Below are 25,647 nucleotides of genomic sequence, written 5' to 3' on the forward strand. Positions count from 1 at the left end.
AATATCTTGGAACCAATACTCTCTTTAGTAGCTTATAAAATATAAAAATAAACTGGGTAGCACTCTAGAGTGTAAATCTTACTAAATCATTCATACCAAGCGTTCTCCCAAACTGTAGTATGTTTACTCTGGTATTGTTGCTATAACTTTTGCCATTAAAATACTGCATATTGTTCTTTAAAAATGACTTCTTATACACTAATATTAGGAAATTGTATGGATTGGAATTGATTATTTAGTGTACAGTCATTTCCAGGCTGGGCTACATCAGGAACTCTCTGAAATAAAACCTTTTCCCTAAAATTAGAATTCTTTTCCAGACCAAAAACTACCAAAAATTCTAAATAAGAAATGTAGTTGTGAAGTCATAGAGCCATGGTCATAGAAATCTAGAGTTAAAAGGAATCTTGGTGATCATATGAACAGGAGTTTTGACCTGGAATCTGTGAACTTAAAAAAAAATTGATAACTGCATATCAATAAAATTGTTTCCTTTTTAGTCTTATATATTTTATTTGATACATTTAAAATCATTGTCTTGAGAAGGGGTCCTTAGGCTTTATCAGACTGCCTACCCAAGGAGTCCAGGACACAAAAGAGCTTAAGAACCTCTGATCTAGAGGTAAATAGTCAATAAGGTGAGTGACCATGCTGAGTGATACTGATTTTGAACTCAAATGAGGCCTGAATGTGAACCATTAATACTTATTTTCTTGTGTAATTCAAACTTATCCTGCATGGAAAAACACATAGTAGGTATGAGTAGGCTACAACACATTACAGATGAGGATTTGCACAGGCATGGTATAAAGGATGTCATCAGACATATGTATGACTAGAAAAAGTTAGTGGGCCTGTCATGGAGAAAGATTGAGTGAGGAATAAGTAGCAGATAACCCACATTCTCTAAGGATCTCCATGAAATATTGGAAGATCTCAAGGAAGATCCACCAGTTTACTTCCCTCCTAAGCATGTTGGGTAGCACCTCAATCCCTTGTGAATTTAAGGAAGGACAGGAAAACACAAATTGTACAAGCACAGATGAGTGGTGGTCTGCATCACTGAAGAATGTCCATATTGATGAGATCACAGATCTCTCCAAGTGTGGTAGTTGTGTTCTGATGTACTGACCTTAGAAGAAATGTCACCTATTTTTACGTGGGAGGTGGGAAATATAGTATCATGAAATTAATATTTGTTCAGTTAGCAGACATATATGCCTTTCAGAAATTTACCCAAGAACACCCATTTAGTGAAACATCTTATAGGATGGGTATTGGTTGAACTGGATTGATCAGCATAGTTCTACTTCTGTTCTTGCAAAACTTTCTTTTTTTTAAATTTTTTTTTTAAATTTTTTTTCCATATGCTTTTGAGTTGAAAATTTTTCTCCCTTTTTCTCCCCCCCACCCTCCCCAAGACGGCGCACAATCTGACATAGGCTTTACATTTACATACCCATTAAACATATTTTCACATTAGTGAAGTTGTAAGTAAAAATTAAAACCAATAGGAGGAACCATCAGAAAGATGAAACAAAACTCAACAGAAGGTAAAAATAAGTGAGAGCGATTCGACTTCCATAGTTCTTTCTTTGGATGTGGACAGCATTTTCCATCCCGAGGCCTCTGGAGATGTCTTAGATCCTCGTAATGCTGAGAAGGGTTCAGTTTAACATTCTTAGTCATTGTATAACGTGGCTGCTATTGTGTACAAAGTCCTCTTGGTTCTGCTCACTTCACTCAGCATCAGACCATGTAAGTCTTCCCAGGTTTTTTTGAAGTCAGCCTGTTCATCATTTCTTATAGCACAGTAGTATTCCATTACATTCATATACCACAACTTCTTGCAAAACTTTCAACAGACTTAGTTAGAAGTCTTTAATATGGACATACCATGATTCAGTAAAAGTACTCCTATGGAATTTTTTCTTCCAGAATACTTACTTTGTGGAAAGTATTTTTTATTTGTTAAATACTTATGCTTTCTTAGTGTACTTGGCTGGTTAGTGTTGTGGTTCTTTTTTAGAATTTGTAACTTAACTTTTATGTTTCTTCATTAGAAAAAATGTACTTTTAGTATTATAGGACCCTTCTGAAATGGCAATTTTCCATGAAGAAAAAGCCATTGTAATTATTGATTGAACTTGCTATTAGAATTTGAATTAGGAAAGCTGTTAGATAACTCTCAAAACAAAACAAAGCCAAAGAAAACATGTGCTTCTTATCCCCTTGCTGAATGTGGCCCTCAGTCTCAAGTTAATTAGATTTTGGATAACTCTGCTAAACTTTGTGTCACATCCTTATTAAAATTATTTAAGAATTTTTTAAGAGCATCTCAGAGGGATGCTAAAATTAATCTGCAGCTGGTTCAGGAGGCTCCATTAACAAATAACAAAACTGATTAATCTTTGCCTGGTTAGCTTATTGATTATTGCCTCAGTTACTACATGAGAAAGAGAGTGCCACAAACAAATTTGATAATCATTAATAGTAACTTTGATCTAATAAAACATTTTTGCACTGGTGATTTTGTATGAGTAAATGCTGGGAAAAAACCTAGCAGGTAGATAAAATAAGTTGTATTTAAAATATAGTTTTATATATGATGCCTATGACTCACATGAGATTATAGATGCTCAAATAAGATTATAGATATAGATAGCAGATCTAGCTAGCCACTTTACTAATATTATTTTGATTGTTCTGGCTAGTATCTTGGCAGGATGAGCCTACCTTGTTTGAAATCCTTTTCAAGCCTAGTAATTTAGTATTTGGAATTATTGATGGATTTAATCCTGTTTAAAAAGAAATAGGGGCTATTCTTCCTCTCCCTTCCCCCCCCCCTTTAGAATGAAAGGTAGGAGAAAATGAAAATTTTGGAAGGAGGAGGGGAACACCAAGCAAGAAGAGGTTGACTTGATGCCAGAAAGAAGTAAGGGTAACCTTTTCAATTTTTTTTGTAGTTTTCAATATAGAAGAGGCAGCAATTGTGACTGAGCTCCTGGGAACTCTGCTTAGTTTTGTGGCAATTCAGAAATTGGCTCAGCCTTCTTCCTAAAGGTCATCCTAGCCTAGGGTTTGAAATGGAATTAAGGATGTATTGCTACAGCACTAAGAATTTAGTTTAGGGAGAACCTAGTTTATGACAGACCTTAATAATTTAGTTTAATTTATTCAGGTGCGTAAAACTTAGCTTTCCTTTGGTCTTAATTGGGAATACCCAGTAATACACAGACGTTGAAAACAAGATTTTAAGTGGGAGAAAATCTACTTCACATTTGAAAGGGCTCAGTTAAAAAAAATTTGCCTTTAGAAAAATTAATAAATTACCCATTTAACTTCATTAATGTTAACTGTGAGTATAGGTGCCTGTATAAAAAGAGATTTAAATTTCAAGAAATTTTCCAATGACGCCAGTGGCCTATATTTTATTAATCATATACCAAAGATCTAAAGTGAAAAGACAGAATTTTTATTTATTTGTGAGGCAAATAAAATAAGAAAACAGGCCAATTTCATGCATGCAAGGTTTTATAGTAGGAAAAAAATGCATTGCACCTGTTCTCACCCTTTACATTTGAGGGTATTTATTTTCAAACTTGACCCCAAGCACCATTTTCAGACACCTCTATAATTAATTTGTTATGTTAAGGCATAAGAAGATTTTGTTTGCTTTGGTTTCTAGGAATGTGTTGAATTGGTAACTGAAATTATTTACCTATTGTACATAGCAGTTAATTAAAGAAAAGCATTAAGTATGGGAGAGCAGCACTGCTGCTGTTGTCTTGTATCAGTATAAAAAGGCAGTAATTTTTTTGACAGCCACTGATTGGAAAGTTGCTTGCAGCCTTCCAGAAGCAAGGGGTACATGCTGTGGATCAATAACTGGCAAATTTTCCATTAAAAAGAATACCTGAGCAATGTTCCAAATAGCCACTGGCATCTTAATTTTCCATGGAAACCTCAAACACTCAAGTGCCGAGGACAAGTCATTTTCGGACAATTTTTCCAGACTACTTGTTAACAGTTATTGCTGTCCCAGAAGGTTGACAGCCTACATGATTGATATTTCATTTACTTGTCATCACTGTTTGAGTAATGGTGAATGCTGTATTTCTGTGGTTTTAAGGAGCATAGTCTCCTGAAAAACGTTTGCCTTAGTGTATATTCCAGAGAGGATGTAGTGCACATTTATACCGTATGTATATAAGTCTTTAATGTCCTGGAATGGGAGAACCGATTTCCTTTACAGTTTGAAGGTCTCTGGAGAGCAGGGCTCATTTTTGTAGCCCCCTAGCTATCAAAAATCTACCTTCACTTTATTTTTTATAAAGGTGAAGAGACTTTTAATGTATTACTTGTGATTTCCCAAGATAATGCAGAATTTTATGATCCTCTGTGTTTCTCTACAAAATTCACTTGATTCAATAATTCCACAGTACATAATAATTATTATTTAAGAATTACACTGTGCAGAAGAGTGCAGCAAAATTATATGTAGTGAGAACCTTTTTGGGAAGTCAGCAAAGGCTCACAAAGGAGATATTCCCCAAATGTTGCAACTAAATGGTAGTCATTTGTCTTTTAACGCCAAAGTATTAGAGTTTGGTTCAAGGAGAGTGCCCTTAGAAGGCACCCTCTCAAATGACTTCATCAGCAGTTTTTGTCTTTATTTTTCTGTCAAGAACATTTTGGGTCATCTGTTAGCAGGAGTGAAGGAACAAAAGCCATCTCTAAGTCTCCAGTCTCCATCTTCAGTTCACTTGGACTTTAATGATTCATGCTAGTACCCATAATTGCTGAGAGAAGAGGAATAAGCTAGTAAAAACTAATATTTATTTAATCACAATTTAATTTAGTTTAGTAAAATGTCATCTCTGTGAAGACTTCTGAAAGTGTTTTCATTTCCTAAGTTTCCTTGTTGTTACAAGTTTAATTGTGCATTGAAAGTCGTCCATAACAAAATGTCAGTAGGGATAAGGCTTCTTTGTTTTGTGCTGGATTGAAGCATGCTTAGAACTTGGCAGTGGTGCTTTTGTATCACTTTAATTCGACGTTCTTTGGAACTCTTCTGGTACTTCTTAGTGTAATAGGCTTTATAAAAGTTTCATTTTGGATTATGTTTTCATTGGATACATATATATGTATATATGTGTGTATATATGTAAGGAATATATGATATATGTCTCATTGGCTGGCATGTGGAACAAAGTCAGATATAAAACATTTACATCTTTATTTACCAGATTGGGGTAGGGGTGATATGGGGAAGAGGCAATAGAGTAACATTTTAAAATACTTTCAGAGATTATATAAAGTTTTAATCAACATTTTTACTTTCAAAAATAAATATCAGTTGTATCTGGGGGATTATATTATACTAAACTTTCAGGCCTAAGCATTCACTACAGGCATTTTGATGTTCAAATAGGAGGAAAGTATTCTCAAGGCTGATATGTATATTAGCAATTTTAAAAAACTACTATGAATTAAACAACCCATGAGTGTCCGTTCCAGTATTCATGCATTACTGAGTAATCTCTTTCTGTAATCTCTTTGCAGTATTATTCCACAGTAATGGAACAGCAAGTAAATGGACAGTTAATAGAACCTCTGCAGATATTTCCAAGAGGTAATGTTTAACAGATTCTAATCAACAATGATTATTTCAGTAAACTGTTTCATCAACAGTTATGTTTTCCAAAGGTTTAAGTGCACATAACATGATGTTTAGCTTTTAATTCGAAAAAACAAAAGAAGTATTCATTATTGTGGGGATTGCAAGCTATATTATAGTCATGGCAGATAAAATATCTAATTTGCTAGAGTAAATTAAACTAACTAGATTGTATTTTGTTTTCAAAGTGCACATTTATATACACTTAGAGAACTCTTTGGGATTTAAACATTTTCCAATCCAAGGGAAATGAATAACTTTAATTCTAGTTATTTGTAAATTGTGACTCATGATGATGGCCAGGGAGTGTTGTTATCGAGTGGAATATTTTCAGTCAAATGGGGGAAATAAAATTAGCTAACAGTTTTTAAGGGAGAAAAATTGGTAGAACACTTAGTGGTTGTTTTGTTATATAGAGGAATGTCTATAAACAATGAGAAGTTCACATGCACAGTCGTTTAATAGTTAACCTTTTAAAAATTATATAGGGGTTTAAGGGTGAACCAGTAGTGCATGGAACCAAGTTGTCTTTTTGCCTTCCATATTAGGCAATGTGGATCTTTTACCAGATGTGAGTATTTGAAATGTGGAAACTTTTCCTCAGAATTTGGATAATGTTGAAAAGGAAGAGTTTGCTTATGAAAATCCATTAATACTTTCCAGTTTATCTATTGCCTGTCTTGGAATCAGTGTTTCCTAATTGATGATACTGATAAATTTCAATTCTTTAAGTACATCTACTAGCATTAAATTGATTAAAATAATGAAAAATTAAACTCATCCTTGTTAATTTGCTTCTGTACAAATAATCACAGAATGAGTTTTCTCATTTCTCAATGTTCTAGACTTTCGTTACTTGTTACTCTGAAGTTTGAACTGGGCAATTAACCAGTAGAAATCTTATTCACAATTAGAAGGTCTTAAAAGAAAGTTTGCTGACTTGGGTCAGTGTTGTTACTCTGTATAGAGGTTTGGGAGCCATAGCAACTTTAGTCTTTTAGACAGGCCAGGTTTTTTTGTTTTTTGTTTTGCCAGCTTGAAATTTTCTATCAGCTCCTTTTCAAGATTATCAATATCCTTGTTATTTTGATGCAACAAACATTATTTGTACAATATTATAAAGAATTTGTTTAACCACTGCTTCTGATACATATTAGCTGTGTGACCCTGGGCAATTCACTTATCCTATCAGTGCCTACTACATTAAAACCACAAATTATTGAACAGTTCCAGATTTACATTGATAGGGAGAGGGAATTTTCTCACCAGGCATTGCTTATACCAATAAAATCATAACTGCAGACAAAAATAAAAGCAAATTTTAAAAACTTCCTCCATTTTGGTGGTCTTATTTTTTGTTTTTATTAAAAACTTTTCAAGTCCAGGTTGATTTCTCTCAGGCTTTGAGTTTTAAGGCATGTTAGTTTATTATGGTAATAATGCCCTAACAACTTTTGGTATCCTTACATATAGTGATAGAAAGTAACTGAAAAGATTATTTGATGTACCCTCTGAGCATTCTCTAACTCTGAAGGATTTTTTATTAGATTATTTAAAAATTACTGATTTGTTAATGGTAATATCAGTATATTATTGACGCTTGATGTTTATTTTGTATTTTAAGGTTTTATACATTATCTTAATTTATTAATCAGTGTTTCTGTCTTTTGAATGATATAAAAGTTAAAGTATAGATAAGGTCAGAAGAGTTTGGAGGATTGAGGAGAATAATTGCTGTAGGTAGGGAGAGGCTGCTCCAAAGTGCTAGAAATTATCAGTGTCAGAGCTAGCGTACATTCATTCACTCTGTTTTGCCCCATATAATCGCAGCATGTCAAAGCTAGAAAGGACCTTAAAGTTCATCTAGTCCGTTTTTCTCATTTTACAAATGGGGAGAGTAAGACTTAGGTTAAGTGACTCTTCCAAAGTGACCCAGCCAGTAAACGTGCAGAGCTGGGTATTGAACTTACTTCTCTGATTCCAAATCTAGGGTCTTCTCCTACATTATGAGCTCTCTGATTCCACTGTGTCATCTTTAAATACTCAGGCTATGGGAGCATGTCTCCCTGTTACTAAAATTCCTTTGGTTTTTGTGTGCATACATTTCTAGCAGTTTGTAATAATTTGTTGTTCTTTAAATATAAGTGAGATAGACGGGTAGGATTTGGAAATTTGCAAAATTGAGGTTCAGACATGTCTTCAAAACCTTTGACCCAAAAGGGAGAAAAAAATGATTCGATTCCAGCACATTCAAATGTACCCTATTTCCCAATATACATAGTTCCTTTACTTGAATAGTGATTTATATTTTATAATGAGGCCCCCTTTACAATTAAAATGTAGCTTTAACTATATAAGCAAGTATAAAAATGCACTAGATTTTCAATAACTTGGGTTTCTTTGATTATAAGAGGGAATGTTTCTAGAGAGCTGTCCTGGAATCAGTGTAAGTCCTGCGTCTGATGTTTCCAGTCTGTATGACCCTGGCCAAGTCATTTAAACTTTCAGTTTCCCTCAGCAGCTTTCTAAGACTAACAGTTGCAGAGCAGGTATTCATCTTCATTACTTGAGGAAATTCCTTGCTGGGAATTCCTTACCTGAGTGAAATTGTAAATCCATTTCAAAAACACAGGATGCTGTGACTTTTGGATTTTAAGGAATTTTTTTTTTTGCATTGTCTTTAAATTCTTGGTCATAGTGGTTTGAGAAGCCATATGAGGAGACATGAAAATCCAGTGATTGGAGATCAAGATTAAAGTCTGTTTATTATTCATGGTGAAGAACTCATTTATTAAAAGTAGCATTTATACAGGAAATATTTCAATGGAAGTACTCTTGAGTGTTCTTTAGCAGCTATTGATGGGCTATCAGGGACCTGGCATTGAGTACATGTGTCTACTCTTTTGTTCAGAAGGTTTCTTTACATGTTAAAAGTATATTTGAAACCCAGATTATAATTTATTCAAGAAAAATACTCATTCTCAAATGGACTTGTGATCACATTGATTTGAATGTTCTCTCTAAGAAAGAAACATTTACAAAAAAATTTTATCAGACTATCAAACTGCTGAGAGAATAACCTGGGACATTCACATGTCCTGGAAATGGGTAAAATGAAGAGAAAACCTGATGTGTTTAGTAATTGTTACTCATGACTTCTGATTAATAAATAGTTCTGTTTCTTACTGTCAGAACAGAAGTAAAATACATGTGCATCTAAGTGAGGAAAAAAATCAGATTCATCCTTCTTAAAACAATCAATCAAAATTGACAGGCCTTTGACATACAATTTGTAGGGCACTATAGTTTCAAATGGAAACAGTCCATAATGTGTAGCCAGGAGCTTTTGTATTTTTAGCATTTGATGGAGAAGCATTTGCTGAGTAGAAAAAGTGCTAACTTGTAAAACAGAATATAAAGAAATTACATTTCTCCCCTGGTACTCCATCTTCAGGCCTAAATATTAGTAGGTGTCAGTATTTATAAGTAACATGATGCAATGTTTGGTATTTTTGTGTTTCAGTATGACCCATCTGCTTATAGTTATACAATCTGGTCCCTAAACTTGAATAGTGCTTCTTGCAATCTGCACTAGTCTTTTTGGTATAAGTTAAAAAAAATGATATTGAAAGAAAGAAAAATTTATTTTTAAGATACTTTAAATGATAGAGGAAATTAAATGTAAGAGTGAAAAGATATTACAGAAATTTGAGTTATGAAAGGAATCTAATCACTTTAGCTCAGTTAACTTGATTTTGGTATGTTTTAAGCAGAAATTGGAATTTATATTAGGTAATGTCAGAAAGCTCTTTGCATTTATAAATGCTCACTCCTGCAAGTTAAAAACCCTGGTTCATAATTCCCACTTTGGGTCTAGGGAGCCACTTTTCAATCATTTCTCTCTGCTAATTTTGGTGTCACCCTCATTTCTTTTTAAACGATTCATTTTGAGCAAATTTGTAAATGGCCCTGATGTGTTCTACAATTTAGTCAATTACTGTTTCAGCCTGCAAGCCTCCTGGGAAACGGAACATACATGGCCTGAAGGTACGAATTTCAATAATTGTTTCGGTAAAGTTAGATGGATTTGTAATGCTGTGTTCCACTTATTGAAATGTCAAATAAAACTGCACTTTCTCAAGCTCTGACAAGCAGTTTTTTTTAAAGGGAGGTGGGGGAAAAATCATCTGTAGTATATGCTTAATATCTACATATGTTTGGACATGAGCTGTTTTTATTGAAATCTTTTTACTCTTTGAATCCTTTTATCTTTGTAAATGTGTTTAATATGATTCTAGGTATTAGTGCAGATAAAATTTGAGATGGAATATAGGATTTAATTAATTGAATAAGTTTGTAACCATATTGTATAAATATCCTCCTTTTGGTGTAGTTATGCCTGAAACCTGTATTCATTTGGTTCCTTTTTTGTTTCTTTTTAAGTTTTGAATTCTGCATCACAGAACAATGCTTCTACCTTTAAAAAGGACAAAAAAAGCTGTTTCTGAGTCTTGATCATTTTCTAACTAATTACTTAGATCCGTAAGGCTCATGTTATCCTATGTTCCTTTCAATGGCAATCTACCCCATATTCCTGATGATTCATGATACTTTATGATGCATATCTAACCTCTGGTTACATCCATTATGTTCCTTTTGTGACCAAATTGTCATGCCTGTGGTAGATCTTAAACAATTGATTGCCACTCTTCTTTTTTTTATTTCCTGTTCTCTCCTTTTTCAGTGCTGTTTAACTAAGCATTTAACATGTAACAAGGATCAGAACATTATGCAATATGCTGGTAATGTAGTTCCTTAACCTACATACTGAATAGACTCCAACCATGGGCATGCCTAGCAACAAGCTAATTAACCTTCATTACAAAATGAGAAATTTATGGCAAATTACAGGTTAATTAGAACCGTGTCCTCAGAACACAAATGACTGATAAAGATTCTTTCTTTGCCTGCAGGTGAATACACGGGCAGGGCCCTCTCATCATAGCAGCCCAGCAGTTTCAGATTCACTTCCAAGCAATAGGTGAGAACAGAATCCCAATTGTGTGTTCAGTTATGGAAAGGAGGGGCTTGTATGAAGACATCTCTTTCCTCTTATCCACCCAAAATCGGCACATGACTGTTAAGAAATTGAATAATTATGTAATATTAGTTATATATTGACTAAGCATAAAGGAGCACATATAGAAAAATAAATGTTAATCATTCATAATTTTGACTCTTCATCTAATATTTAACTGATAAAGTGATTTTCCTAAAAACATGTTATCTCACCCTACTCAAGTAAACTCTGGTGGATCCCTGTAGCTCCAGGATCAAATATGAAGTTCTTGATTTGCCCTTTAAAGCCCTTTGCAACCTGGCCCCTGCCTACCTTTCCAGACTTCTTATACTTTACTTCCTTCTATAATATCTGTTATCTAGTGATAATAGTTTACTTGCTTTACTTTACTTATATGTATATGTGTATTGTATTTGCCTCATTCTTTACATGTTGTGTCTCCTCTATCAAAATGTGTGCTTCTCAAGAGGAGGAAAAGTGTTACTTGCCTTTTGTTGTATTCCTGTGCTTAGTACAGTGCCTGGTACATAATAAGCCTTTAATAAATAACTTCTTTACTGACTGAATGGTATGAATTTAACCCTTCTGGGCAAGCTAATATTACTTTTGACTTATTTTTCCTCCTACAATAATAACACATTTTTTGCACTTTTCTAGAGCAGTTATAGTTCCTTATTATGCAGTGGCTAATGAACAGTTATATAGTTCCTTATTGCTGGTTAATGATAAGGTTTTGTGAGTTGAGTTCTGTATCTTTGTCCATCCCATACTTACCCATTTATGGGAAATTGTAGGGCTCATTAACCATTCTGACAGAGAGAGTGAAAGGGTAGGGATAGGTGGAAAAATCTAAATTTGTCAGTTTTTCTTTTCTTTAGTATTTCTAGACAAATGAGGGAGATGTTGGTTAGGAAGATTTGAGGTTCTCAATATATTTCATAAATCTAACTCACTTGGTTGTTATGATAAGCCAGAGTTGACTATCATTCATAATATCTTAACCAGGCAAACAAGTGTCTAATGTAAGGCAGTACAGTGTAAAAGGAAAGAATACTATATATCAAGTCAGTAGCACTCACATTCTGACTCTGCTACTTACTAGCTAAAAGTCGCTCCCTCTTGTGTGCCTCAGTTGGGTAGTATGGTATAGTGACTAGAGAACTGACCTGGGTTCTGGCCCCACTGCTTAAACATGCTACCTCTAATACCCTAGCCAGGTCACTGTACCCCTCAGTGACTCCGGTACTTCCCTGAGCCCTGAGGACACAGAGAAGATGCTGCTCTGTCTTGGAAGAACTTTCTCACAGGGAGCTCTGGAAGCAGGATTCCCTAAAACTATCTACACACACATATCCAGGAATGGGGATCTAGCTAGGGAAGACAATTCTGCAAAATCTAGCTGTGGCTCAGCGGGAAGCTGACTAGATCTGGAATCAGAGGTGTCCTGGGTGTCCTGTCACTTTCTACCTGTTTGACCTGGAAAAGTATCCTCATCTAGATGATCACTAAGGCTCCTTCTTGCTCTAAATCTTTGCTCTTCTGAGTACATGAGCCTTATAATCATCTTCTCCTTACAAGAAACTTCATTGCCTGCTGTATCTGGAACCTGTTTGCTTTTTGGAGGCATGATAATCCATGCTTGCTTAGAGCATTTTAAGATGTAGACAGTGCTTAATCTTTCTGGTTTGTGAATTGACAGTTCTCTGCATGTAATAAAAAAGTCTTACTGAAAAGTACCACAGTAATGGAGTTAGTTTCCTGATAGATACAGCCTTTGTAGAATTCTAATAGGCATTTGATCCCAGAATAGTCTGTTAAAATATCCTTGTTACATTTTGCATATAGCTCTCTTGCATTGCTTTAGCTTGTTCAAATTGATGAATGCCAAGTAGGTTATAGTAACACATTTTGAGGGTCTTTACAAATAGCTTTTGTTATGTGTACTGTCACAGCTTGGGATTTTAAAGTACATTGAGGGAGTAGAATTATTTTTAAAAGTGTCCTGTTTATCCATATGTGAAAGCAGTGGTACTCTGAGCCTAGTGTTTCTCAATGTGATGCTTAGTGCTGTCAGATCACCTTGTCACTAAACATATGTTGCTTTTTCAGCTTAAAGAAGTCTTCTGCAGAATTGAAAAAAATATTAGCCAATGGCCAGGTAGGTGTCATTACATATTAAGATGTAAACAGTGACTTGTTCAATTTTTCAGCCATTTTGTTTTTATAAACACAGAGTCCAAGAATATCTTCATGTCATAAACGAATTGCGTGGTTTAATTTGATTGGCAGAGCAATTTACAGCTCATTCTTCAAATAGTGCTAATGGATTTTCACTTCCAGTAGATTGAGGCACCATATCTACCCTACTGCCGCCTCCGTTCAAAAAAAAAAGTTAATCATTTCTGAATAACTGTGTTGACCCCTGGGTTGCTCAGATGACCTTTGCATTTCGAAGGTCAGCAGTTACTTTCTTCCTTGGCCTTTAGAAAAGGGAAAGACACCATCTCATTCCTAACTCCTCATTTTACTTTGAAGCTAACATTAGCTTTTTAGGGAAACAGAATTATAGCAGACCTTCTGGCATTTACGATTCCTCTGCTTTAGGTGACCTTGGTCTCCCCAGGAGGCCATCTGAAGTTGAATGACCCCAACTAGAAATTGATGGACAGGTAGAGCTTTAGGCCAGTCATTTCTCCCTATTTTTGATTCAGGTTGATGGAGAGATCTAAAGTAGTATAATGATTTTAAATGTATACTTGTAAATTAAGCCACCTACAGGATACTAGATTCTTCAATAGCAACATAAATAAGTTTTAATGTTTGTTATAGTGGGAGCCCTTTGATAGCCTTGGAGGCAGGCACCTGTCCATTGCGATCAAGCCTGCCTATTAGGCTCTATTGACTGAGACATCTGTGTCACTGCAAATAAAAGACTCTTATTGATTTTCTTAACTGCTGTTCACTTCCCCTCCATGTTTCGAAGGCTGAAATCTTAATTATCTCAGATGCGTATTCAGTGCCTTCCCACACTGACCTCTCCAGGCCTCATTGGCATTTCATGAATTGAGTACTTGTAGTGGAGCATGTCAGGAAGACAAAGCTGCCTCCTCACGCTTGTCCTTTACTATCACCTGTAACGTTGTGGCCTAATAGACATTTGCCCCTTTAGAAGATGACTATGGCAGCAGCAGAGCTGCTGGACACCTTGTTTGTTCAGCACAGAATCCTTTGAATGTAGTTAGAAAGGGTTGGTGAGATTTCTGTTGAGGATGGAAAGAGGGGTGCGGCGAAGATAGAAGTGAATTTGTCAGTGTTCTGGATAGTTATGAAGAATGTATCAATTAGACCTTCCATATTCTAAATGCAAATAAAGAACATTTGTTATATGTATATCGTTTTCATAAACTCATTAATTCTCTAATATATTTCAATTTAATCAACCAGAGGAATTGGCTGTATATAATGCACATGCTTGGCCCTGTCCTGTACACATTTCATTTACAACTGGTTTGAAACAAAATTTGCCTCAAAACAAATGTAAGAATAGGATGCACATTGTCTTCACCATGTTTTTATTCTCATGCTTATTTAATTCACTTATAAGACACACTTATAGCCTTTAAAGAACAAAATGTTTATTTCAAAATTGTCCCAAAGTGGAAACATTGGCATGAATTTGTTTTGCTTGGGTTGTGGCAGTTTAATTGTGATAGATTTCTTTTTAAAAAATGAAATACCATCAGTCTTTATCCACTATGGGGTAAAAAGAGAAGTTTATTGTGAATGTTCAATCATAGATCAGTCATGTTTGTTGCACTATAAATTCTAAGGGGAAATGTTTTGAAGGCATAGAGTATTAAAAATTTTAAGTTCAATTTTTGTTTGTCCCTTAGGGCTATGATATCTACACTAATAAAAAACAAAAGCTCTTAACTCTTTTTTTTAATATAGTCTTTAGCTTTTCAGTTTTTTATTAACTAAAGAAAAGAATATTATAAACTGACCAAATAGCTTCTTCAAGTGTACTTCCTCTAGTGAGTAAGGACATGTTGGAGTGAGTGAATGAGTACTGTTGGATAACCCCAAAGTGAGTGATGTTGCAGAGTCATGTAGCGTTGGGCAGTGAGATAAATTGTAGGTTTCTTCTGGCTTGAGTGCTGGCACTTCTTGGTGTGGGAGGTATGTGTCACACTTGGCGTTACTTTAACACTTGAGCGTAGTTTTTTTTTGTTTGTTTGTTTTTGGTGGTTTATGCTCTCAAGCATTAATAATGATTTGCCTTTCCACTAGTCTCCACTTAGGTTTAATAAGGAATTCATATTAATCATTAAAAGAAGGGGACATGATTCTTCAAGTTAATCAAATATTGACAGGTTAGAAATAGCTTTCTGCCTAGGTTCATTGATATAGGTTATGTGATATAAATATTTATTTCTTTTCTGTCACTCAGAGTAAATGCCACCAATTGATTCAGCATTGATATAGTGTCAGCAGTTCATAAGAAACATTTGACTGGCTTGTGTTTTCCGATTAGTCTCTGCTGTATAAAGTGGGATTTACTAAATCTCTCCAATTGTCTGCTCATAGAGTGTGACTGCTTTCTGAAACTGTTATTGCTTCGATTTGTGAAGCAAAGGTCCAGTGATTGGACTTAGTTTCTGTCAGAGCTTTACATATGAAATAAGGATTAATTGAGCATTTTGGTTTTAATGATTTCTAAGGGATGAGCACTGATTCTTCCAAAGACAGACAAACATAAACAAAGAATGTTTTGTTTGCTGATCCATAATTGAATTCTATTTCATTTTTCCCACTAATTCCATTAATTTTGTATCCAATCAAATTCATCTTTTAAAGTTTAGCATTTAGTCTTTGGTGATGGAATCATTATTTTTATATTATCAGTAAATGTTGGAAGGTTCCATTTTTCTAGTAAAAAAAAAAGGTAAAATGAGTTATTTTTTGCATATTTATTACACATTTTCAGTTATGCTATATCTCTTATGTGCTTTCTGGCATGTATTTATTTCCTTCCAGTCTAATACAGTATCATCTCTTCCATATTGTTCCTTGCTTTACAGCTGTAAATTAAGAATATCTCAGAAAGGTCAGATTGCAGCTTGTAGTTTTACTAAGGAATTCCTTCTTGAATCTTTTCTTCAATGTCTCTTCCATATTGTTCCTTGCTTTACAGCTGTAAATTAAGAATATCTCAGAAAGGTCAGATTGCAGCTTGTAGTTTTACTAAGGAATTCCTTCTTGAATCTTTTCTTCAATGTCTCTTCCCCTCATTACTTAGACTAATAGTTTAAGTTGGTAAGGGCATTGTTATTCCTGGTAAATCGAATATATAATAGTACTGAACATCACAGATGCAGCCTCATCCTATAACTTTGAGTTGTTCTGTGACATTCACCAACTTTATAAAAACTTTGTGCTATTAAATAAGTTAAAGATACATCCACATAAATAATCTGTTATAAGCTAGTTTTGTCACATTGAATGATAATAATTTGAATGGAACTATTCTTATCCAACTTAGAAGCCTAAAGTCATACTGTAATTAGTATTTCTACCTTCTGCTTTCACTGTGAACCCTTCTTTTCAAGCCAACTAGAAAAATCTTTTGTAACATTTTGCCTCATATTTTATTTTCTTACATATATTATTTTCTCTGTTACTCTTTCCATATCTAAATATTACTCCTTCTCTTCATATACATACATAAATATGTTATTCCTACTCTATTGGTCACTTCTTTTTTTCCTTCTCTTTTTTGACTGTCCGGTGAAAATTGTTTCTGCCAACTCTAGGGCTTCTCTATCTGGTTGCTGTCTTACATTTATACTTACCTGTGTGTATCTCTGATCTTACTCCTGTCTCTCTTCCTTTTCTTTCTTTTTTTCCTCTCTCTCCAATCAATATCTGTTATTCTTCATTAACCAGCCATATTGATGTGGAACTGAAATACATTGTTGTTCTTTATTGAGTAATTTTTTTTTCTTAGATGAAAATGTAGATAATTTTAAATATTTCTCAGTCTTTTAAAAACTATTTTTTCTACTTGTGAGGTAGCATTCAATGGATTCCTCTCTGTACCTTTAGTGAAAAAAAAACTTTTTCCACTCTGGCTTCTACTTGAGTTAAACTTTTTAAGAAATTACACGGCATTGGACGATGTGTCTGGGTTCACCTACTATTATGTAGCTTCAGATAAAACATTTAACCTCTCTTGGCCTCATCTATATGATGAGAAAGTTGTATCAGGTAATCTCCAAAGTCTACTCCAACTCCAAAATTCTGTGATTCATTTTTTTTTTAGAAACTAAACTGAGACCTGAATGTCTAGTGCACTTGACTGTAATGTTTTCATCTTTTACTGAATAGGCTTATGATATTTTAACCATAAGGAACATTTCTATGCTTACTTTTGGGAAGAATAATTATGTCCACATCAGTTGAAAATTTAGAGTTAATAATTTCCCTGGGATGTGATTCTTTTTGGTACCATTACCTTAAATGATTTTGTCATGGTTAAGGCATGTGAAAACTTGGCAAATTTTGATCATAAATATGAAATCCTCAGGATGTTTTCCAGTGTCTCTTCCTAAACCTGATTGTGACATTCCTTTATATAGAGAAATTTTTAGTAGATAACCCAAATAGGATAAAGATCATTCAGTTTATAGGCAAGTCAAGTCTGTAATATTTCCAGATAGTATAGAAGTGTATTGACCAATATTTATGCTGATTGCTGGTCAGCTTCCTTTTCTGACCCAACCTGATTTTCTGCCTCATGCCTGTTTCTTAGAGCTTGTTTCATTCTGTTTCTTTTCTGAACCAGATCTTTCAGGTTATCTGTGAAATACTAAATGTCTACTTTGGTTTTTACTCTGTGCGGATGAGATTCATGGTGCTCTCTAACTCCTGGCCATTCCCTCTGTATTGGCTATCTCTTTGAGGATTATAGGATCATAGATTAAAAGCTAGAAAGGTACCTTAGAGGACATCTAATACAGTGTACTTCCCTCTCCATTTGACTGAGCCTCAGAGAGGACTTGGGATTTAAACTCAGATTCTCTGACTTTAGAGCCAGTCTTCCTCTTAGTCTCTTTTTTACTGGATGTTTGCAACTCCAGATTAGTTAGGAATGCTGAGAGTATATCACTTCTTATTTATTCAGGTTGGGTATTAACTGAGAAAGGGCCAGGGCTTGGGACAAGCCAAAGGGTGAAAGAATTCCACTCCTTCCTCCCCTCACTCTCCCATCAGTGTTAAAGCTGTACATCTATTCACTTTTTCCTTGACTTGTCCTGATGATGCACTAGACCAAGGATTCCTGACCTTTTCTTGAGGGGGGATACTTTTGATTTCCTGAGATGTTATGCTATCCATGGTGTGTGTGTTAGAAGTGGGAAGAAATTGGGTTGCTAATCGTGAAGTTGCTAAGTTGGGAATAAAGGGAAGGCTAATGTTGGCTGCTTTTCCCTATTCCCGGAGAATCTCTAAAAACCTTGGGTTGTGGCCCATTTATCCTATTTGAAAACTTTTAATTCAGAATTTGTGGTATTTTAACATGAACTAGGGTGAAATTTACCTTTTCTAAAAGTGTGATTCTATATATGGGTTTGCTAAGCACATGAGTAGCATAAACTACATTGTTGGAGGCATATTTAACCTACTTAAGAAACCTTTTACAAGAATTTTAGGGTTGTTGATTTGCCCATAGATACTGTTAATTATAAATTCTTATCTTTTCATTGAAGAGATCCAGCAGAACCTTTGCTAAGAAGTTAACAATTTACTTCAAATTACTCTACTTTTAAAATATACTGTACTTGAAAGATAAGAATAGAATTTCTTTAAAGTGCTCTACAATTCATATTTGTCTTCTACCCAGTTAATCCTAACAGTAACCCTACCCAGATAACCCAACAGTTAATCCTAATCCTAACAATCCTAACTTCCTTCCCAACACATATGTGACCCAACACATGGGTTGTATAATGCATTTTTTTTTCTATATTCATCAATAATGTGAAGTTGGCAAACCACAGAAATTCCCCCAATAGGAAAAATACTAGCCATTTTCTCAGCTTTGTCTGATTTTTTTCTCCACTGAACTAACTGCAGCAATTAGCTGATTGTAAATAGCATCAATCAGTTTGTACTACAATTAATTTGGGTGTTGAACTGGCCTCTGCACATTAATCTGTCAATATGTTTTTTAGGATTGTTTGTAGAATGGCTTGGGAAGGAAGCTGTTTCTGTAACCTGTACTGTACTTCTAATTATCACAGCTCTCAGAAGCTTCAACCTCTGAAATGTGTAGAAGAAAATATTTCCCTTGATAAATGAAGCTCTGATTTATTCATTTGGTTGAAGTTTAGAACAGAGCAAAATATTTAAAGCATTACTATAGTGGTCTGAAAGCAAACTTTTTTTTTCTAGATGATATTGAATTAAAAACTTCATCCATTTTCTGCCCATGCAAGGTGGTACAATTCCCTGGAAATTGATTTTTTTTTTCAGGGCTTTACATGGCTTTTCCCTGGCTTTAGCTGTATGAGAAACAGGACTTTTATTGAATTTGTGTTAATGAATAGATAAAATTGGCAGTGAATTTTTAAATGACTGGACCAAGTTTGTAGAAAATTACTGACAGCATCAAATAGAATCTGATTGGTCTTAAATACGCGAACAGTAATAGTTTATTAAAACTCTGAATTATTTAGTGAGCACTAAAACGAAGTACTTTCTACTTATGACATAAATCTGGTTAATATTTGTGTTAGAAAAGATTGCTTGGAGTTGAAAAGTCAAATGAATATTTTCATGATGTATTGAATCAACAAAAATGACTTTAACTTGTTGGTGTTACATTTCTATACCATTTTCCCCCTCTATGCACTGTAACATCTGACAACATGTGCATTTTAAAATACATTTCTTGGACGTTTTCCATCAGCATAGTATGACTTCTACTTGGCATTATGCCATCATGGTTCTTGCTGAATACTAATAATGATTCACTATTTGCAAAGTGCAGCTACAGCTTGCATTTGGAAAATCACTGTAGGTTATCCAATTAGTTTGTTGTGTGTTAACTTATTGAGTACCTTGCGTGGGTTGCTTTATAGATCATTTATAAGATACCAGTATTATCTGTGGTATGTATATGTGTTTTCCTTTTCAACTTTGGCTTTGGCTGTGTTCATTGCTGTTTGGCTTTGGTTCTGTGCAGTGCTAGGGATCCTTTCCTATCAGTATCTCTGACCTGACCCTTTTGAGCTATGTTATATCATTCCATTTTGACACCTTTTATCAAACTTTAATGAAATGACCCAGGCAAACAAATTGTCATTAAACTTTCCATCACTTTGTCCCTTGGTATCGTCTTTTATAAATTGGACAGCAAATGTTGTATTGATCTTCTCGTTCTTGCAGCTGAACTTGAAATGACCCAGACTGCTTGTTGTTTATGGCCCAGAGTGGCTTTTCCTTGACATTTCCATCCACAGCATGACACCCCTTTTGTTTTTCTTTCTTTCTTGTGGAGATGAATGAACAAGACATACGGTATCGAGACACCCTCGGTCACGGCAATGGAGGCACAGTCTACAAGTGAGTAGTCCATTTTGTTTAAACTTTCTGGAATCAGTTTAACCAAAAGGTGATTCAGACTGTCTCTAACAAAGATGTTAAAATGACCATCAGCTCTTAGATTTTATTTTTATATTTGACTACTCCAGAATTCTGCAAGGCATCTATTTTTTCAGGAATGGTGGAATGGTGCATTTATATTGCCTTTTTAATATTTCTGAGGCTGAGTCTCTCCTGGGTGAACAGTTAATAGGCCACCTTTAGCAAGTGCGCCTTTAACTGGCCTGAAGTTTAATGCATTTTTCCTTCACTCTTTTTTAATACTATTATTCCTTTTAAACTTGCTAGCACCCTGTGCTAGTCCAGTATTTACATCAATGCCCAATGGAGGCAAAACCTTATAAAAACCATCGCTTTGCCCTATGTCAACACTCTTAAAGTTATTAAAAAGCCTTCTTCCTGTTGTATTTCCTTCTCTCCTCACTCTGCTCCCCTGAGAGATTTTCTACACATTGATAAATATGTTAAGTTATGAAGTTCTTCTAAATTTCGATTGCTATGCTCATACCCTGAAGGAGTGTTCATTTTAATATTTAAAAAATTCTAATAGTAAAGGAGTAGCTTTCTCGACAGGGAAGTCTTTCTTACACAGTAGTGAAAAGTTTAAACTACATAATGTAATATCTGGTACTTAATAGTCTTCAGTGGTGTATGAAAAATATTCCACTAGGAATTAAGAAATCCATACTCTGTAAGAAAGCCCTGAGGGAGTAATAAAGCTTTCCTCCAGAGAGCTGTTTACCATATATACAGTAACCTGGCATCCTATTATGATCTTGTTTATACCTTAGACATTTTAACTTTGATAGTAACATATATTTCCAAAGTTGTAAAATAACCCATTTATTTTCTAATTGGGTTAATAATGTCCTTAGATCCTTAAGTTCTGACTAACAGCATGAATACAGATGAAAATTGCTCTGTAACTACAAAAGGGGCATATCTTCAGATACCAAGAGAGGATGTCTCCACCTTGGTCACATCAAGCCAAGTGTTTCTCTGGAGGATCCAGGTGCTTAGCCTGAGTCCAGTCCTCTGAGCTCTCTTGAGGGTCACAGGTCTGGACTCCAGCTGCTTTTCTGTGTTCAGGATTTGTCAACACCCGTTCTGAAAGCAAAGTATTTCTGTTATGACATTCTAGAGAAGAGGAAAATATTGATCTTTTGTGGAAAACAAAATATTTACAACTAAGTTCCTCTGGACCTTTTTTTAATTAAAAATTTATGTTTTAAAACAGTAGAACAAAAATGCATGCTGTGTTTGAAGAGATTGAAGGCCGTAGTTTGGTTTCTCCATGACTGTCCTCCAGAGGTTCCTCTAGTTTTCCATAAGTGATTTTTCTTCATTTCTTTCTTCTCCTCCTTGTCATTACCTTTGACTTGAATTGTTTCCTTTTGTGCCACTGGTGGTCAAGGACAGAGCTTTGCTAGGAGTCATTTCCTATCATTCACTGTGGTATCACAGCAGCTAGGTGACATGGTAGATAAGAGTTCTAGGCCTGAAGTCAGGCAGACTCATCTTCCTGAGTTCAAATCTGGCCTCAAAAAACAATAAGTGTGGTATCATTGTCCATTTGCCATAAACCTGGGGCATGGTAGAAAACAGTATATGCATTTGAGTCCCCTGTACAAAGCAATAATCAAAGTTTCAATAGTCCTCCTTCCTTGGGCCCTCATTGCTGATAGCCAGAGCCAGAGAGCTTAGGGAGAGGGAATTAAGGATGTGTTGAAGATGTGCTTGAGTACTTACATCTCCTTCCTTTGATTATTCTTTGGAACATAGACCATAATAAGAGTATTTGAAGGTTGGAGAAATAAAATAGCCGAGGCAAGAAAGTTGGTCACTAGTGAAATGGTAGGAAATGTTTCCATCAGATCTTTTGAGTCCTGAATGAATTTAGTGATTCTTTCACCATTTTCAAATATTGTCTAGAATCATTTTTTCTTTATTAAACTTCACACTATGCTTCTCCCAGCTTTAAGTTTTATTTCACCGAAAATGGTAACATATAACTCTCAAAGTATTCTTACATTTTTATCAAAGGCTATATTATGCATTAATATATTCTAGGATGGAGACAAAGGAGCCCGAGTCTTCAAAATTGCATGCATTAAAAGTAACATACATATTCTTTAGTATTTGATCCATCTTAGTTGTGTGGAGTATGTGAGCAAAATCTGTGTGCTGTGAGTTTGGGGAAAATATCTCCCCCAGAGATGGTAGCCTTAGAGGTCAAAGAAATGTAGCCTGCAGGGTTATGTAATTAAAAAGACAGACTCTTAGTCTGACTCCTTCTCCAGTCCTCAATTCTGACCTAGCTATTCTGATGAGATTAACTGGAGACCTCCTACTCCACCTAGATGGTCTGATTAACTTCTGGGAAACACCCAAATAGACCTGATCTTGTGTGGAGAGTCGACCAGATCTTGGGTAACACCATGGTTACTCCAAAGCTCAAGTCTCTCTTCCATCCCCAACCCCCAAATCACCTGACATCCTGTCTCTATTACTCCAAAATAAAATTCCTCTGTTAACCTCCAAAATAAGAAAAGTGGCTGAGTAGCTTCACCTGATAGGTCCCTTTTGCCTCTTGCTCAAAAGCCATGTAAGAGATATGTATAAAGCTCTGTGTGTGTATGTTTATATACACATATGTATGTTGTGTGTATCTTTGTAGTGCAGAGTTGTTAGCCATCTGACAACTGCCCATCAACTGATGCTAATTAAATTTTTTATCTTCTGGCTTTACCTGTTGGTTTATTTGCCTCCAATCAAAAAGGACCTGTTGTTTTTCAATTCGTGTACTAAAATTAATATAATTTAATATAGTTTAATAAATGGCTGCTTAGCCATAGTGAATGATCATCATCGTCATCTTAGTACTTTAAAATTTTATAGTGAACTTCTTCTGAAGAATAAAAAAAGATAATTTCTTTTGCTTTACTGCCTGTATAGTCCTTGGGAAAGAGACAAGAAAATTCTTAGTATTTATTGTCTTTGCTGGCTTATTTTTTCATTATCATTGACCTTTATTCTCACTTGTAGCCCTTCAAATCCTTGGCCAGGTTTGATTGTTTTTAGCCATGAGTGAGTATTTAAGTTTGTGGCTCAGCATTCATGTGGTATGATTTGACAGTGACCAGGGAGCCACTATAGTATAATCTCTGAAAAATAACCATTTGGTGTTTTGTGTTTGACTTTCTTCCATACTGAGTTTATTTTTATGGAATCAACTACAAAAATGCGGCTTTTTAGATAAATTGATTATATTACAGGGTTCACTGAATAAGTGAGGTAAAGAAAAATATTTTAAAAGTCATGCATTAGTAACAAAACTTCTTAATGGCCTTTAATTTTTTTTTCTTGTGATATGGAGTAACTAGTAAATGCAAAGTAAAAGTTTAAAACTTTAGTCAGTACCTTCCCACCTTTTTGGGGAGGAGGTGTTTTGAGCATGTATGTTAGTCATAGGTTATGAGTTTTTGGGATTAAGTATTCTGTGAGGCTGCAAAGCATGTTATTAATGGTTAATAACATTTCCATCCTTTCTAAAGTTGGAGATATTCTTGCCCAGGAAAAGAAAGCATGGAGCAAACAACCCTTGCAATAAAAGAGACAAGAAAAGAAAGTCGCTACTTTTTATGTTTGTTGTCTGATAGTGGACAGATCTTTTAAAGAATTGATTCTCTTTCTTAGAGTTATTAATTTGGTTTGGGTAGATTATAGAGAAAGTATCATAAACTAAGAAATAGTTCAAGCATATTCTCTGTTCCTAAAAAAAAACTTTAGGAAAAGAAAAAATGAAACATAAAATAGAAGTTCTCTTTTTAGGTACTTTATCATTTCTATAACACTATAGTTTATAATGCGAATATGACGCACAAATGTTATTTTTCTAGTCATTTCATGTCTACTGATATCTTTTGGAAGGGATCCAGACCTGTAATTTCATTGGTGTAGGCAACTCCCAGTGTGGGAACCCTTTTTGCTGATTCAGGTCAGCAGCTTGTCTGGAATATAGTTTTAGAGAGTGTGGTGTAGGTAGTACAGACTAGGAACCAAATCCTGCTTCTGCCATTTATTAGCTGTGTGATCGTGGACAAGTTGCCTTGCTTTTCTGGGCCTGTTTCCTCATCTGCAGAATGAAGGAGTTAAACTAGAGGGCCTCTGAGGTCCCTTCCAGCTCAGTCTATAATCCTAAATTACCTGGGGCACTGAAAGACCTAGTGACTTTCTCTTGTTTACCTACTAGGTGTCAGAGGGAGGACTTCAACTCATGACTTTTGACTCCAAGGCAAGTGCTCTATCCATTAAACTGTAATACTTCTCAGTATCTTATGATAAAGACTTAAAGCCCTTCTCAAATCATTTTCACCTTATTGTTTGTGAGGGTGCTACTAGCCTCATGTTCTATGGATAAGGAATCAGAGTCACAGAGGAGTTATTTACCTAAGGGCATTGAGGCTCATAATCAGGACTAGAAACTGTGTTATTTCCTTCCATGCTAGATTGCACATTCCTTGACATCCTTCTTTTCCTTTGAAAGACATAGCATAGTCCAGGGGACAAAATTCTGTGAACAGGTATTTATATGAAAATGAAATTAAGTTTTTCTAGCCAGATCATATGATCATGGAGTTAGAACTAGAAGGTTTTGGTAAGGTTTTATTCTGATGGGTTAGACTGTTCATCTAAGAGAATGGACAGTTCTAATAAAGTATGTAGGGCCATGCAAGGAAATGGTCTCAGCAAAAGCTGTTGTCCGTAGAATTTTACACTATAAAAACTTTCTGTTTGTGAAAGTTTGCTTAACTTTACCCATTCACAACTAATACTGCAGGAGCTTTTAATTTCTTTAGTAATAAAAAAGTCTTAACTAAAAGAAAACATTAGTACAAAGTTTTGCCCTTTAAAAATCTTCTTTAAAAGAAATATAGGTGGTAAAACAAAGGTTCTTTCAAACTTCTTTCATCCAAGAGATTCTATTAAAAATTGCATTGCATTTATCTGTGAAGAAAGACAAGAAATTAGTCCGTTCGTTAAGGTCAGACTATTCAAGAGAAAAATTTTCCCTCACTTGTCCTTATTTGTCTGACTTTGCCAGTGCTCTTGTGTTTATAATACAGACTTGTAAGTGGACATGTAACTTCAGATTTTAAAACGTTGAATGTTAAAGGATCAGTGGTGTCATTATTTTGTTTCTCTCTGTTCTGTGATAGTTTCT

At 34.9% G+C, this 25,647-nt stretch overlaps 1 protein-coding gene across 8 annotated transcripts in view; it reads left to right on the forward strand.

Moving 5' to 3' along the window:
• Positions 1-25,647, forward strand: part of MAP2K5 (mitogen-activated protein kinase kinase 5) — a 282,818-nt gene that overhangs the window by 40,401 nt on the left and 216,770 nt on the right. For 7 of the 8 annotated variants that reach the window (XM_078151216.1, XM_020982680.2, XM_020982672.2 and 4 more), the window contains exons 4-8: positions 5,566-5,635; positions 9,687-9,727; positions 10,654-10,721; positions 12,870-12,918; positions 20,320-20,384. In XM_078151216.1, coding sequence (XP_078007342.1) covers positions 5,566-5,635; positions 9,687-9,727; positions 10,654-10,721; positions 12,870-12,918; positions 20,320-20,384 — 293 coding nt within the window. The remainder of the gene's footprint in view (positions 1-5,565; positions 5,636-9,686; positions 9,728-10,653; positions 10,722-12,869; positions 12,919-20,319; positions 20,385-25,647) is intronic. The other variant, XM_078151221.1, reaches the window with a different exon arrangement.

The sequence above is a fragment of the Phascolarctos cinereus genome, unplaced genomic scaffold, assembly GCF_003287225.1.
Source record: "Phascolarctos cinereus isolate Bilbo 61053 unplaced genomic scaffold, phaCin_HiC Scaffold_3;HRSCAF=262, whole genome shotgun sequence".
Lineage (NCBI taxonomy): Eukaryota > Metazoa > Chordata > Mammalia > Diprotodontia > Phascolarctidae > Phascolarctos > Phascolarctos cinereus.